The sequence below is a fragment of the Podarcis bocagei genome, assembly GCF_964188305.1.
Source record: "Podarcis bocagei genome assembly, chromosome: 12".
Classification (NCBI taxonomy): Eukaryota; Metazoa; Chordata; class Lepidosauria; order Squamata; family Lacertidae; genus Podarcis; species Podarcis bocagei.
This window is the reverse complement of record NC_138137.1, coordinates 1681524-1696128: the sequence shown is the minus strand read 5'-3', so window position 1 is coordinate 1696128 and position 14605 is coordinate 1681524. Positions and strand designations below refer to the sequence as shown.

Below are 14605 nucleotides of genomic sequence, written 5' to 3'. Positions count from 1 at the left end.
AAAACCTACCATCTCCCTCGGGGATCTAATAAGCAGCATTATTATCCCATCAGAACCTGAACTTGGATAAGTGCTTTATGATATAATAAACGTTGACAGGCCACAAAGCATCTTGCTGCATGAAGGCAGCAGAGCAAAGAAGCAGGCTATATAAACACTAGGTCGTCAGCCCTTATATAACTTTAATCAAGATTAATCTCACTTTACCATGGCATGCTTTATTAAGATATGTGTGGTAGTCTTGAAGACTTCCGGGGTGGCGCCATCGGTAATGGTGGACTCCCTCTGATCTGGAGGGACTAGCTCCACGGGAAACAGGTCTTTTCCGCTACGGCGAAGCGGGGACCCTTTCAAAAATCACAGGCGGATGAAGCCTGTGACCATGGGACTTGGCGGGCACCTTTAGCGCCCCCCAACCCGCAAAGGAACCCACTAACGGGCTCCGGAGTGAAGAGGGGGAAGTGGCGCGGTGCTGAGAGTCAACTGCTTCTTCCGTGGAGCGAAGCCACACAGCCGTTGCCGGAGAGCGCTGCCTTTTCCCTGGGACAATTTGGCTGTTAAAACAATCACCGTGAGTACTTAAATTTCGGACAATTGGACTCTAAATAAGGACTTGCGAGTAGAAAGGAAAATTGGACCTAGAAGTTTATTTCAATTTGGCACTGAAACGGGAAGGTCTAAACAGGAAGTCAGCCTTCCGTTTCTTTGTAGATAGATTAAAGCAAAGACATGGCAAACTAGAGTTCAGAAAATCGCTTGTAAAGGATTAACTTTCACCATTTAAGATTGTTGAACCCCCTTCGGAAGCAGGAGAAGTGGGGGGATTTTTTCTGGACTGTTTAAACCTGCAGAAGTGAGTGTAAAGCAAAGTAACTTTCCACCGTCTTGATCCTGGAGCGGGGTGTCAGGACTGACGTTTTTTGAAGCTCATTGACCAGAGACAAACGTTTTTGACAGATAGCTAAAAGAAGAGAAACATAGTGATTCCATTGTTCCCTTTCGCATTTTAAAGGAACAAATATTGACAAAATAACTGAAAAAGGAAACTTTGTTGTTAGATCTGCCTTTAAAAGAAAAGAACAAATAGAAGTTTTTCCCCTAGAGGGAGCCTGTGAAACTGTAACCAATTCTGAATCGGGGAGCTTGCAGCTGCTACAGATTATGCTCATAGAATCATAGAGTTGGAAGAGACCACAAGGGCCATCGAGTCCAACCCCCTGCCAAGCAGGGATCGTGGGAATAGACTTCTGACCTTGCAGGACAATGTATTCAGAAGCTCTGTTGTATGCTCTCTGTAAAACAAGTGCCCTATTGGAACAGCTACATGAGAAGACGGACTTAATGACTGGTGCGATCAGAAATTTTGAACAGGCAGTGGGAAACTATATGGAGCCCACCCAGGAATCAAATCAGGAGCGTGCCCTGACAGAACAGATGAGGGAAGAGGATGTTGCTGAATCTTGGGCGCCAGAGATGGAGGGAGCTGCGGCCCAGCAGGAACATGAGTTTTTGGATTTGACAAATGAGCTTGGAAAAAGCCAGATTTGGAAAGATAAAGTTTGGTTTGGCTTAGAAATGGGGGGTTGGATAGACCCCCCCTATGCAGGGATGTTTGGACTTTTCAAGTCTGGTAATGGGCCGTGAGATGTTTGGGGTTGTGGGGGCTCTTAATTTTGGAGGGACTTTGAAACAGGTTCTTAAATACCACATGGAGTTCAGTGTGGACTATGGAAAAGAAGAGCCGCGGAAGAGACATGGAAGGGACTTAAGGGCCTCGGATATAAGATTACCAGGTTAATGCGCTAGATTGATGGGATAGAAAGGACTCACAAAACCCGGTACCAGGAGGAAGAGACGCTGGATGAAGATTGGATTGTGTTTTTTTGTGTTTTTTCTATTAGGATTGTTTTATAAAACTGATGAATGTTAGAAAAATGTTGGAACGAAATTATTTGGCTTTAGTAAAAATATTTAAAGAATTATGTAAGAATATTATGGTTATGAGAAATTGGTAAAAGACTTAAGTTTTAAGCTTTAAGGTTTTTTATAGTAAGATAAGATTAAAATAGATTAAGGTAATGTAATGACAGAATATTATGAAATATGGAAAGGATTTGCTGCGACAATTAACAACTAGGATACAAAAAAAGGGAGGAGGAGGAGGTCAAAGAAAGAAGGTAATGACAGTTAAGGTTTTGAGAATATTGGATTTGTTTTTAAATGTTTGTGGTACATTTTTGTCTTTTGATTGTGTTGTGTTATTTTTTGATTTTGATTTTTATTAATCTGTATTGTTTGATGTGGTTTATTTTTTCTTGGTTTTTTCTTTCTTTCTCTTTTTCTACCTTGTTTTCTTTTGTAATTCTAAAAAAAATTCAATAAATATCATTTTTTTAAAAAAGATATGTGTGGTAGTCTCATTCCTGAAATGAAAAGAAAGGAACCAGAAAAGAAAATAACACTTCATATAAGCAAACCTAGAGTGTGATCTGCCAAAGGTTTTGGTTGCCAAAGGCAGTATTGTAGTTGTTCTGGATTCAGACTGGCAAGGAAGATCACAAAAGTTGCTCTTTGATGGGTTTCATTTGCAGAGTGAGAAAAACATACAATAAAGCAAGGGGAAACAGACATCATCTGTTGCTGGGGAATCCCTTCCCTTCCTGGGCAGGCAATGCATTGATCTCCTTACAGGCCATGAGGCAGCCTTGGTCAGCAGCAAGATCTGCCCTGGGCTTCCCACAGGCTGTGGGTGGGCTTAATGGGAATGATGATGACATTTGATCACCAGCTCTGGGGGTGTCATTCCCGTGACCCTGTCCATGTTTCTGTCTGGCAAGGTCAAAGGAGTGGTTATAACCAATGTGGGGCTGCAAAGGGAGGCGATGGCTCTTCTCCATGGCACTTAAAGTGCTGAGTCAAGGAGACCTAGGTGGCCCTATTTTGAAAGGACATGTGGCCTCATACCCTGCTCAGGTGGCCTTTCTATGATAAGTGATGATTCTGGCACACTGAATTGTTTTTCTTTATTTTTCTTTCAGAGGACAAAGTGTGGACGACTGTGAATCATGATTTGCAGGAACATTCCCCGGTGGTGAGCAAGAGGCCGGAGAAGCATGCTTTGCTGCAGCTGAATTACAGTGCCACCATGGATCAGATCTCCGCCATCACAAGCAGTGCTGAGTATTGTGAGCAGTTCATTTCCTACACCTGCAAAATGTCAAGGCTGCTGAACACCCCAGGTAGGCAGGCCATTTTCTCAACAAGTGTCCTGGTTTTGCATCTGGCCTAAATATAATCCAAAGTGCTTCCTGGTGTGGCTCTAGTAATCCAGCCCACTTGGGATGGGGGGTGTCCTTTATTTGTACTACCTTATTAATGATATTGTCATTTTTGTGTGTTTCTATATTGTGCTGCTGATGAAATATTTATTCAGTTTGGGATGAGTTGTGCTGCCATTTCCATAAGCTAATTTTAATGTAGTGAATACAAAAAGTAGCCTCTTCCATCCCCACATTCAACTCTTGTAAGAATTTTTATTTTTGCTGTTGCCATCTTTGCTTCTGTACAGAAAGCTGATTTCTAAAAAGGAAGATGTTTCCAAGCATCTGCTTAGAAGCCACACCCTCTGACCTGGAAGTCTTAGGTGGGAGAGAGCTACTCAGTGGGGAAGGAAATGCACTAAGGCCATACTCAGCAGTGCCCTGTTATTAGCATTTTAGATGTCACAGAGTTGAGTCCTTCTACTGAAAACAAGATCCTGGTCTTGTTTAGAGACTCTTTGGGTGCAAAACAGAAGCAGGAGTGTCTCAAACGTCCTGTTCCTCTTTGTCTTCCAGTTCAGACTTTTGACCCCCTCCGTGTGAGCGCTTGTGGGAGCTTGGATGGCTATTAATACAAGCTTGGTGTGTGTTGTTGTGTCCTGAACATGCACCTCCACTTTAATTATGATCTTCAAGGAAGAAATTGCATTACAATATACCGTATTTTGTGTTTTGCATCTTGCCTTCCTCGCTGGAAAATGGGCATGCTTCAATCTGAAGCACAGAATTGCACTTGGAACAAATGTACCAATTTCAGCCTGATACCTCAGGGAGACATAAAAGCATGATGCTAATAAACTTGCAAACATGGAATGATAAATGTGTGAGGTAAACCAAAGGCCTCACTTTGCTCAGGTAGTCAAAGTTTACAGGTTATAAAAAGCACCTTAAAGATAAAAGAACTGGAGGTTTATAAGCAGAGGTTGGATGGGCATCTGTCATGGATGCTTTAGCTGAGATTCCTGTGTTGCAGGGGGTGACCTAGAGGACCTTTGGGGTCCCTTCCAACTCTACAATCCTATGATACTATTATTGTATGGCTGACAGTCTTCAATAGCTATGCTTCTCCTAACTTGCTAATTTTAGAGGGGTGGCAGTTTCCAAAGAATTGGGAGGTGTTTACAGAGAGAATCCCTATTATATTTTGTTATGTCTTCTTTGAAGTACACATATTTTAGATCTGGCACACAAGATGTTCTCAGAGAATTAGATGCATTATTATACCACACACAAGCACACAAACACATTTTGTTTCCAAAGAGAAAGACAGGGAAAAACAAATCAATGCAGATCATTTTAAGTATTGTTTACATCCCGCCAGTGGCTAGTCTGCGCACATCCTACATGGGTGATTTACACAGTGGAAAAGCAGAAGCTGAGGCATTTCTTCTGTAAATAGCCTGTTCCTCCGCTCTGTTCAGCAAGTGGCCAGCTCCTTTTTGTCCCTATCCTCCTCTTCTGTTTACTCTTTGGGAGTGTTGTCTTATAATACATAATGATACACTTCTTATCTTAGAATATAAAATTCTGTGGCTTCTTCTCCTGGAGAATTTTACAAATAAATCACACTGGGCTGGCGTGCGTGCAGGTGGAGCAGGGGGACTAGATAAAAAACATAAAAATGGTTTTTGCTTTTGTAGGGTGATGATATTTTAAGCCATATCACAACTAGGTCTGGGCAATAGTTGGTTTTCAACATTTCAATATATCACCTCCTAAACATCGTGATATACCAATATATCACAATGTCTGAAATAAAGATGGAGCTATGTAGAGGCATTGGCTGGCTTCATGTCTTTTCTAGCATCGTGATTTTTTCCTGCGCTGCTCTTGTGATTTGCTGCCCCTGCATTAGGGAGGGGAGAGCTGAGCTGGCAGAGTTAACGTGAAGAAGGAATGCGGAGTCAAGAGATGCATTGGCTGGCTTCATGGTTTTTCTCACTGTGGTTTTTGAATAGCACACACACACACACACATCATGATTTGCTACTTCAAACTGGTTTTGGACAATATATTGCTCAGTCCAAACACACATTACGATTCGCAATATATTACCAGGTCAAAAATTATGAAACCGATACCACGCTATGGGCTTCAAAATGGTTTTTGACGATATATTGATATATCGCCCAGCCCTAATCACAAGAGAAGTTCCTGCTCAGATGCTCAGAGCATCCAGCTAAGTCAATTCAACTGCTGTGTGCTTGTACTTTTATATGGAGGGGAAACTGGTTTAAAAACACTCGTGTCAGATGTCATTCTGTACCTAGAAGCATTCCTTTCTGTTGTAATGAGGAGGAGGAGGAGGCTGGTGTCAGTCCGAGACAAGGCAGTGCCCTCTAAGGTGCCAGAGCAGGAGGCACCGGCCAGTCCAGTAAGCTATGGCAACTTTCATTTTATACACTGACAATTCTCTAGTTGGGAAGTGGCAGTTTCTGATCCGCCTCCCTCAGGTGGTGATGCAATAGTGATTAAGGCTGCTCACCGAGCACCATAACAGCGGTGGTCAAGGGCAAGGCAGCCACGGCAAGCCAGGGTGGAGGCAGATTTGTGGCTGCCTCAGATGCTCAGAGCAGGAGAGGAGCAGAGCAGGAGCAGAAGAAGATCCAAGGTCAGCTGGTTGACAAGAAGCAGGCAGGCCAGACTCCCGAGGAGAAGCAAAGCCCAGGGCAGTCAGAGTCAGGACAAAGGGACAGTGTGGGTGGGTGTATGAAAGAGAGAAAGAATGTTTGTGTCTGGATAAAATGATATAGACTGGCATCTTGTCCATGAATACTGGGAGTGAGGATTTCCTAGATGCTTAATTCCTTAGTCATATAATGCAGAGTTTTCACCTCTACTCTGCCATTAAGTTGACAGGCAACTCTTCCTTCTTATGGTTCTTTAAAGTGGACTTGGACCAGGCAACCCTTCAAATAGAGGACTTCTGCAAACAAAGGACTGTACTCATAAAGCAGGACACATTGAAGAAGAAGAAGAGTTTGGATTTGATATCCCGCTTTATCACTACCGTAAGGAGTCTCAAAGCGGCTAACATTCTCCTTTCCCTTCCTCCCCCACAACAAACACTCTGTGAGGTGAGTGGGGCTGAGAGACTTCAGGGAAGTGTGGCTGGCCCAAGGTCACCCAGCAGCTGCAGGTGGAGGAGCAGGGAAGTGAACCCGGTTCCCCAGATTACGAGTCTATTGCTCTTAACCACTACACCACACTGGCTCTCATTGCCGCTCTAAATGAGACCAGAAGGCCTTTAACAGTTGTTGCCTAGGATTTTTTGTTTTTTGGTATTCTTGTTCTAGGTTGATGTTGCTTTCATCCTCCTCCATTACTGTAAACATATTTGCTACCCCACATATCCTCTGACGATAGTGTCTGAAGCATCAGTTGCCCTATAAAATGTGTTTGGAGGCTGAAACCAAATGAGAACTGGTCATTAGGCCCATTACAAGAACATCTAGACAAGTTCTAGGCAAGGAATCTAGAACTGATTATCAAAATGCTTGCTTGGACTTGACTAAAAGATCAATGGGTTTCAGCCATACTCTTCGTAAGCCGACAGTGTTATGATACCACCTACTGGAAGAAATGAGCCAAAATAAGTTTTAAACCCTCTCCCTCCTCCTGATTATTCCAGGCTCATTCTCTTTGAATTACATCTGGAATCACAAAGAAGTTTTTTACTTCACAACAGAAGCAATAAAGTAGCAAGCAGAATATTTGGGTTCTAGAGATGAACATGTGGGGTGTAAGGAATTGGTAAACAAAATTGCTGCATAACTGTCAGGGGTTTAGGAGCAGAGGCACGGGCAAGGGAGGAGACAGAGAGCGAAGGGGAGGAGGCAGAAGAAAAGATGAGTGATGACGACGACCCGAGATCTCCCAGTCTTTCCAGTGAATCAGAGGATTCACAGAAAGGAGCACCAGTGGCCAGGGCAAGGGGGGAGTCTAGGGGGGCACCCCAGGAAGATAGAGCCAGAGGGGACTCAGGGGGGAGCAGCTGGAAATCGGGACCAGCGTCACCGCCAGGAAGCAGGGAAGAGAAAGGGAGCCAGGGGGGAAGCGCTGGCAGCTCACCACAGGAGGGAGGGCATGAGTCAGGAGTGGCCACGCCTCCATCGGGGAGCGAAGAAACGGTTAAGAGGAAAGTGGAAGGTTGGGCGCGCGCGCCAAGTTCAAATGCAGAGGAAGGCGGCGCAGTAAGCAGCCCCGAAAGGGAACCAGGTCCTAAAGCCCGGCGCAAGGAGGCAGGAGGGTCCGGGTCAGCGTCAGAAGAATCCCGGAAGGAAGAAGCCCCGGGGGGTAGAGGGACCCAGAGGAGGACAGTCAGGCGGAAAAGGTGGAGCAAGGCTAGGATATTAAGTTGGTGCACACGGGGCGGAGACTCAGACGGAGCTTCGCCGATCTAGCTACTAGACGTAGAGTTTGCGCGCAGCAGCGTGAGAATGGAAACTGTAATTCAATAAAGACTTTTACTTAATGATCGCTGGCTAGCGTGATCCTCTGTGAGCTAGGATCTTCAAGCAGCTCTGACAGTAAGCTCCGTCTCACCATTGTGGGCATCTACAGCCTCGAGGAGGGGAGAGAAACAGGTGCCTACTAGCGAGCTCACGAACGGCAGACGACATGACGGCTGAGCAGCAGATAGAGGACCTCAGGAAAGCAGTGGCACAACTGAACACCGAGGTTCTCGCATCCAGGAAGAGAGAGGAGGAGGCAGCTGCCGCCTGCAGGGATCTCCAGGTCAGGTTAGACGTGCTGACAAAGCAGACACCCCGGCAGGAGGGAATTGGGTTGGCGAGACGGACAGGCGGGCTAGTCTCTCACTTCGATGGGAACCTGCAACAGTATCCCAACTTTAGAGCCGACGTACTGTGCGCACTGCAACTGCTGCATAAAGACTTTAGAGATGAACAAGAGAGAGTGGGGTTCATCATGTCCCATCTGCATGGGGATGCGAAAGCATGGCTACGCAATTTATGGAGAGATAAGGATCCGGCGCTCCAGAATGCGGATGCCTTTATTAAAGCGATGGATGGGTGCTTTTTATCAAGTATTGACGTGGATCTTGCACGGAAGGAGGTGCATGGGCTGAGACAAGGGAGGGCCAGCGTCAGGCAGTATCATGCCCGCTTTTTCGCCTTGGTCAGTGCCCTGGAATGGGACAGAGATTCGGCTCCGGTAAGAGACCTCTTTTGGGAGGGGCTGCACAACTCGATTAAAGATGAGATCGCGAGGGGGGAGAGACCCCGAACCACCCAGGAGGTCGTTCAGAGGGCACTGGCAGTGGGGGTGAGGCTGGAAGGACGTCCGTGGAGCAGGGAAGAAGGGCGTGGAGGGCGCGAACCAGCCGGGGGCCCCTCCTTCCTTCCCAGAGAAGCAGCGCGGGCGCAATCCACGCCTCCGCCAGGAGGAGGAGCCGAACCTATGGAGGTTGGAGGTGCAAGGGCTCAGTCAGCAACCAGAGCCCTAGCACCGGCAGCAGTGAAAGCGAAGCCTCCTAGAGGGAACAGGAAGTGTTACGTCTGTGAGGAACCAGGGCATATGGCAAAAGAGTGTCCCCAGAGGCCCCACAAGCTCACTGCAGCCTCGGCAATGGTGACTGCAGCAACGCAGCAAGGAGGACCACAGCAGGGAAACGACGCAGTCTGGCTGGAGGAAGAGGCCCTGGGGCCCAGCCAGACGTGTTAGTGACGCAGTCCCCAGAGATTTTACAGCCCGTGAACCCCCTCCCGCCCAAACCAGTAGTGAGGCTCACAGCATCTCTCCAGCTGCCCAATGGAATCACCATAGACGTGCCAATCACCATCGACTCAGGCAGCAATGCGGACTTTATAGGACAGGACTTTGTCGACAGGCACGCTGTGCAGTTGCTGCCGGCCACACTGCCCCTGCAGGTTGTCACGGTGGATGGCAGGGAGCTGCTCGGGGGGCAAGTGGTGAAGCAGACGCCACCAATGGTGATGCGACTTGGGAATCACAGAGAAATCATCAGCTTCAACGTCACTCAACTATCTGACACGCCCGTTGTATTGGGCATGAGTTGGCTGGACAAGCACAGCCCAACGATGGCTTGGTACCAGAGGCAGCTGACCTTCGGCTCTTCCTTTTGTGCTGAACACTGCATAGTGCCCAGGCAGGAAGGAGAGGAAGAGGAGTCACAGCTGCTGCTAGGCACGCTGCAAGCGATTCCCCACAAGTACGCTGAATTTTTGGAAGTTTTCTGCGAGAAGGAGGCAGACAGGCTACCCCCTCACAGACCATATGACTGCAAAATTGACCTGCTGCCGGGGGCGGCGCTGCCTAAAGGGAAACTGTATTCCATGTCAGAGGACGAACTGCAAGAACTCAAGGAGTTCATTGATCATAATTTGCAGCGCGGCTTCATCCGGGAGTCCAAGGCAGTGGGGGGCAGTCCCGTATTCTTTGTTAAGAAGCGGGACACGCCCCAAAAGAGACTCGTAGTGGATTACAGGATTTTGAACAGTGTGACTAGGCCATCGGACTTCCCCATGCCCCGAATTGACGACCTCCTCGCGAAGGTACGGAAGGGCAGAGTGTTCACCAAGTTGGACCTGCGGGGGGCGTACAACCTCATTCGCATGCGGGAGGGTGATGAGTGGAAGACAGCCATGTTCACGCCCCTGGGGACCTACGAATATAGAGTTATGCCTTTTGGATTGCAAAATGGCTCCCACGTTTTTCAAGCATTTATGCATCACGTGTTGGCGGGACTGCTCTACAAGACGTGCGTCTGTTTCTTAGATGACATCCTGATCTTTTCGGAGTCGCAGCAGGAGCATGACAAGCACGTCAAGGAAGTGCTGAGCAGGCTAAAGCAACATAGGCTCTACGCCAAGCTGGAGAAGTGCCAATTTGACGTGACGGAGGTGGATTTTCTGGGCTACAAGCTGTCTGACAAGGGGCTCGCCATGGACAGCGCCAAGGTTCGAGCGGTGTTGGATTGGAAGAGCCCGCGCAACCGGAAGGAGGTCCAACGGTTTGTCGGCTTTGCGAACTTCTATCGCAAGTTTATCAAGGGCTTCGCGATGCAGACGGCGGCCATCACTGACACGCTTAGCTCCAAGAAAAAGAAGTTCATTTGGACAGAGCAGGCGGAGCAGTCCTTTCAGGCACTCAAGCGTCTCTTCGCGTCGGAAGAGCAGCTGCTTCATGTCAACCCCAGCAAGCCGCTGAGGGTGGAGACAGACGCTTCGGACAGAGCCGTGGGGGCGGTCCTGCTGCAGAAAGACCCGCAGGGGGTGTGGCGACCGGGAGCGTTTTACTCCAGGAAGCTCAGCAAGTCCGAGCAGAACTACACCATATGGGACAGGGAGTTGCTGGCAATTCATGCAGCGTTCAAGGCGTGGAGGCACTTTCTGATCGGCGCCAAGCACACGGTGCAGGTTTGCACGGACCACAAGAATCTAGAGCACTGGCGCACGGCACAGTTCCTGAACCAGAGGCAGATACGTTGGGCTGAGTTCTTTGCGAACTTCGACTTCCGAATAGAGTATGTCCCGGGGGACACCAACATCATGGCAGACGCTCTCTCCCGTAAGCCACAGTATCTGGAGGACGCAACACCAGCGGCCGCCATGCACATCTTCGCACCGACAGTGTGGGCGTGCGCCGCGGCGACCGTGGACCTAGAGGCGGTACGGCGAGCGTTGCAGGGGGACTCCTTCGCACAAGCAAAGATGGCAGAGGTGCAAAGGGGCAAGGCAGCGGCCGACGGTTTCCAGCTAAGAGATGGATTGCTCATCCGTAAAGGGGCCATCTACGTGCCGGGAGACGAACTTCGAGCCAAGGTGCTGCAGCAGCTGCACGACGCGCCCACGGCCGGGCACTTTGGCAAGGAGAAGACGGTGGAATTAGTAGCCAGGGATTTCTGGTGGCCTGGAATGAGAGGGGAGGTCGCAGACTACGTGGCGAGGTGTGACACCTGCCAGAGGGCCAAACCAGTGCACAAACCGCCGGCCGGACTGTTGGAGCCGCTGCAAACTCCGGTAGAACCTTGGGAAAGGGTGGCCCTGGACTTTGTCACGGATCTGCCCAGCTCAAGGGGCAAGACGGCAGTGCTGGTGGTGGTGGACCTGTTTTCCAAGATGGCGCATTTCATTCCGTGTGCTAAGGTGGCCACGGCGGAGCAAACCGCCAAACTGTTCATAGACCACGTGTTCAAGGTTCACGGTCTGCCACGGTCTATTCTGTCCGACCGCGGGCGGCAGTTCATCTCGAACTTCTGGCAGAAGCTGATGGGCTTCCTGAACGTCAAGATCAACCTGGCGTCGGCGAGACACCCGCAGACCAACGGGCAAGCGGAGCGGGTCAATGCCATCATGCAGCAGTACCTGAGATGTTATGCAAATCAACAGCCTGCGACGTGGGTGGATTACCTGCCGCTTGCAGAGTTCGCCTACAACAACACGAAGCACGTATCCACGGGCGTCACGCCGTTCTTCGCCAACAACGGGAGGCACCCCAGAACCTTCCCGGGACTGGAAAGAATGGGGGAGGGGGAGCCGCAGACAGCAGATGCGTTCGCGTCGGAGCTGCAGGAAGTCCACGATCAGCTGAGGCGCCACCTGGAGCTGGCCAAGCACGCATACAAGGTACAAGCAGACAAGCACAGAAGGGTTGGAGAAGAGCTCCACGTGGGAGACTGGGTTTGGTTGGCGGCCCACGCAGTGCCGGCCAGGTCGTTGGCCAAGAAGAAACTAGGGCATAAACAACTGGGGCCCTACCAAGTCGAAGAGCAGGTCAACCCGGTAGCTTTCAGACTGGCACTTCCGGAGGGTTCCAGAATGCATCCGGTATTCCACAGATCGGTGCTCACTCCCTACAAGGCACCGCACAGGTTCCAGGAACCCGGAACGGCGCCGAGTCCGGCCAGAGACAGAACAGGACACGCGGGAGCGGCACAGAAGGAACGCATCAACGAAGTCACGGAGATTTTGGACTCCAGATGGGGGGAAGAGGGGGTAGAATACTTTCTCGCCAAGGAGGGCACCCCGGCCAGTGCGAACAGCTGGGTGCCGGGATACGCCTTAGACGAACCTCTGCTCAAAGACGAGTTTCATGCCCTCTTCCCACATAGACCTATGCCAGCAGACTTTTTCGACGACTGGCTTTTCACACCCACGCTTTCGGCCAGCACGTTCCGGGGGTTCGACTCGGACGAGGAACCAACGCGAGACGTCCGTTCCCCGGAGGGGTCACCCTCGGGATCTGTCTCAGAACCCTCGTATTGGTGGGACGATAGGCCAGAGGAGCAGTTCCGCAGAAAGTGGCTGGACTGCTCAGGACGAGCAACGCCGCCAGGAGGAAGTGAGGGAGAGACGGACATGGACATTTTCGGGGACGACCCTGGTTTCGAGCACGGCGGCACAGAGATGGAAGCGGAGGTGACCGTCGTCGACGAGAGCAGGGAGGAAGTCCCGGAAGAGTTCAGATGGAGGCCCGCCACGGGAAGCGACCGATATCCGACGTTCGTCCCTTTGCAACAGCAGCCCCCAGCTCCAGCACCGGAAGGAGGGGAGGGGGGACTGGGGGGCTTCGAGGGGGGGATGGATGTCAGGGGTTTAGGAGCAGAGGCACGGGCAAGGGAGGAGACAGAGAGCGAAGGGGAGGAGGCAGAAGAAAAGATGAGTGATGACGACGACCCGAGATCTCCCAGTCTTTCCAGTGAATCAGAGGATTCACAGAAAGGAGCACCAGTGGCCAGGGCAAGGGGGGAGTCTAGGGGGGCACCCCAGGAAGATAGAGCCAGAGGGGACTCAGGGGGGAGCAGCTGGAAATCGGGACCAGCGTCACCGCCAGGAAGCAGGGAAGAGAAAGGGAGCCAGGGGGGAAGCGCTGGCAGCTCACCACAGGAGGGAGGGCATGAGTCAGGAGTGGCCACGCCTCCATCGGGGAGCGAAGAAACGGTTAAGAGGAAAGTGGAAGGTTGGGCGCGCGCGCCAAGTTCAAATGCAGAGGAAGGCGGCGCAGTAAGCAGCCCCGAAAGGGAACCAGGTCCTAAAGCCCGGCGCAAGGAGGCAGGAGGGTCCGGGTCAGCGTCAGAAGAATCCCGGAAGGAAGAAGCCCCGGGGGGTAGAGGGACCCAGAGGAGGACAGTCAGGCGGAAAAGGTGGAGCAAGGCTAGGATATTAAGTTGGTGCACACGGGGCGGAGACTCAGACGGAGCTTCGCCGATCTAGCTACTAGACGTAGAGTTTGCGCGCAGCAGCGTGAGAATGGAAACTGTAATTCAATAAAGACTTTTACTTAATGATCGCTGGCTAGCGTGATCCTCTGTGAGCTAGGATCTTCAAGCAGCTCTGACAATAACTATTTAAAAAAAAATTAAACCTTTTGAGGGCTCCTTTAAGTCCACGTATGGTTTTGGTTAGTGGTTTATGGCTCAGAGTTGTTCAATAGGATATCTTAAATGTGCCAAATAATGGAGTAGGTGAAGTGTCTCGCTGGTTCAAAGCAAAAGCCCAGCTGCACCAGCATTCCTGCTCCTTCCAACACTGGCCAGCTCAGAAGCAAGCAAAGTCATACTGGTGAAGGCAAAGACTTAATTTTTGTCCTCAATGTGTCAATTTATCATTGGCTAGTTTTCATCTGAATCAGAGAATCATAGAGTTGGAAGGGACTCTGTGGGTCATCTAGTCCAATTCCCTGCAATGCACAGATCTCAACTAGATCATGTATGTTAGGTCCACTCACCTTTTCCTGGTGGGCAGTGTTGCGGCTGGGCAGCTGGGACACAACAGCTTACTGGCCTAAGGGGCGGAGGGACACCGCCTCTCCCCTGCGTCTTGCTGGCCGCATCATCATTGCTGGGGTTCTTCCCCCTGTGGAACAGCCCCAGCCAATCAGCTTTCAGGGTGGGTGTGGCCGCGGGCGATTTAACTGCAACGCGGGCAGGCGGTTCCCTCTCTCTCGCCCCATCACCAGATCACCCAACCCACCCACCCTCTTTTTATGCTTTGCTCAGATATGACCTTGCTTGTCATTCGTCATAGGGTTCAGGCCAGGTAGGAATTTTTCCATTTGGCAAGCTGGCACCTGCCATTTGGTTTTCGCTACCTGCTAGCAATCATCACAACTTTTGTGAGGTTAGGCATTGGGTAAACCTTTGTTTGGAGGGAGGGGAGGTTGCCTTCGCCTGCCCCTCCTCAGTAAGGGTACCCTGTTAAAGGGATCTGGGGTGCGAATAGATTAGAAAACTGGGCCAAAACAAACAAGATGAATTTTAACAGGGAGAAATGTAAAGTATTGCACTTGGGCAAAAAAAATGA

The 14605-nt window shown here is 50.1% G+C and overlaps 1 protein-coding gene across 1 annotated transcript in view; it reads left to right on the top strand.

Annotated features, from left to right (window-relative positions):
• Positions 1–14605, top strand: part of CNTNAP2 (contactin associated protein 2) — a 1111520-nt gene that overhangs the window by 792352 nt on the left and 304563 nt on the right. The window contains exon 13 of the mRNA XM_081165093.1: positions 3039–3239. Within this exon, the coding sequence (XP_081021219.1) occupies positions 3039–3239 (201 nt within the window). The remainder of the gene's footprint in view (positions 1–3038; positions 3240–14605) is intronic.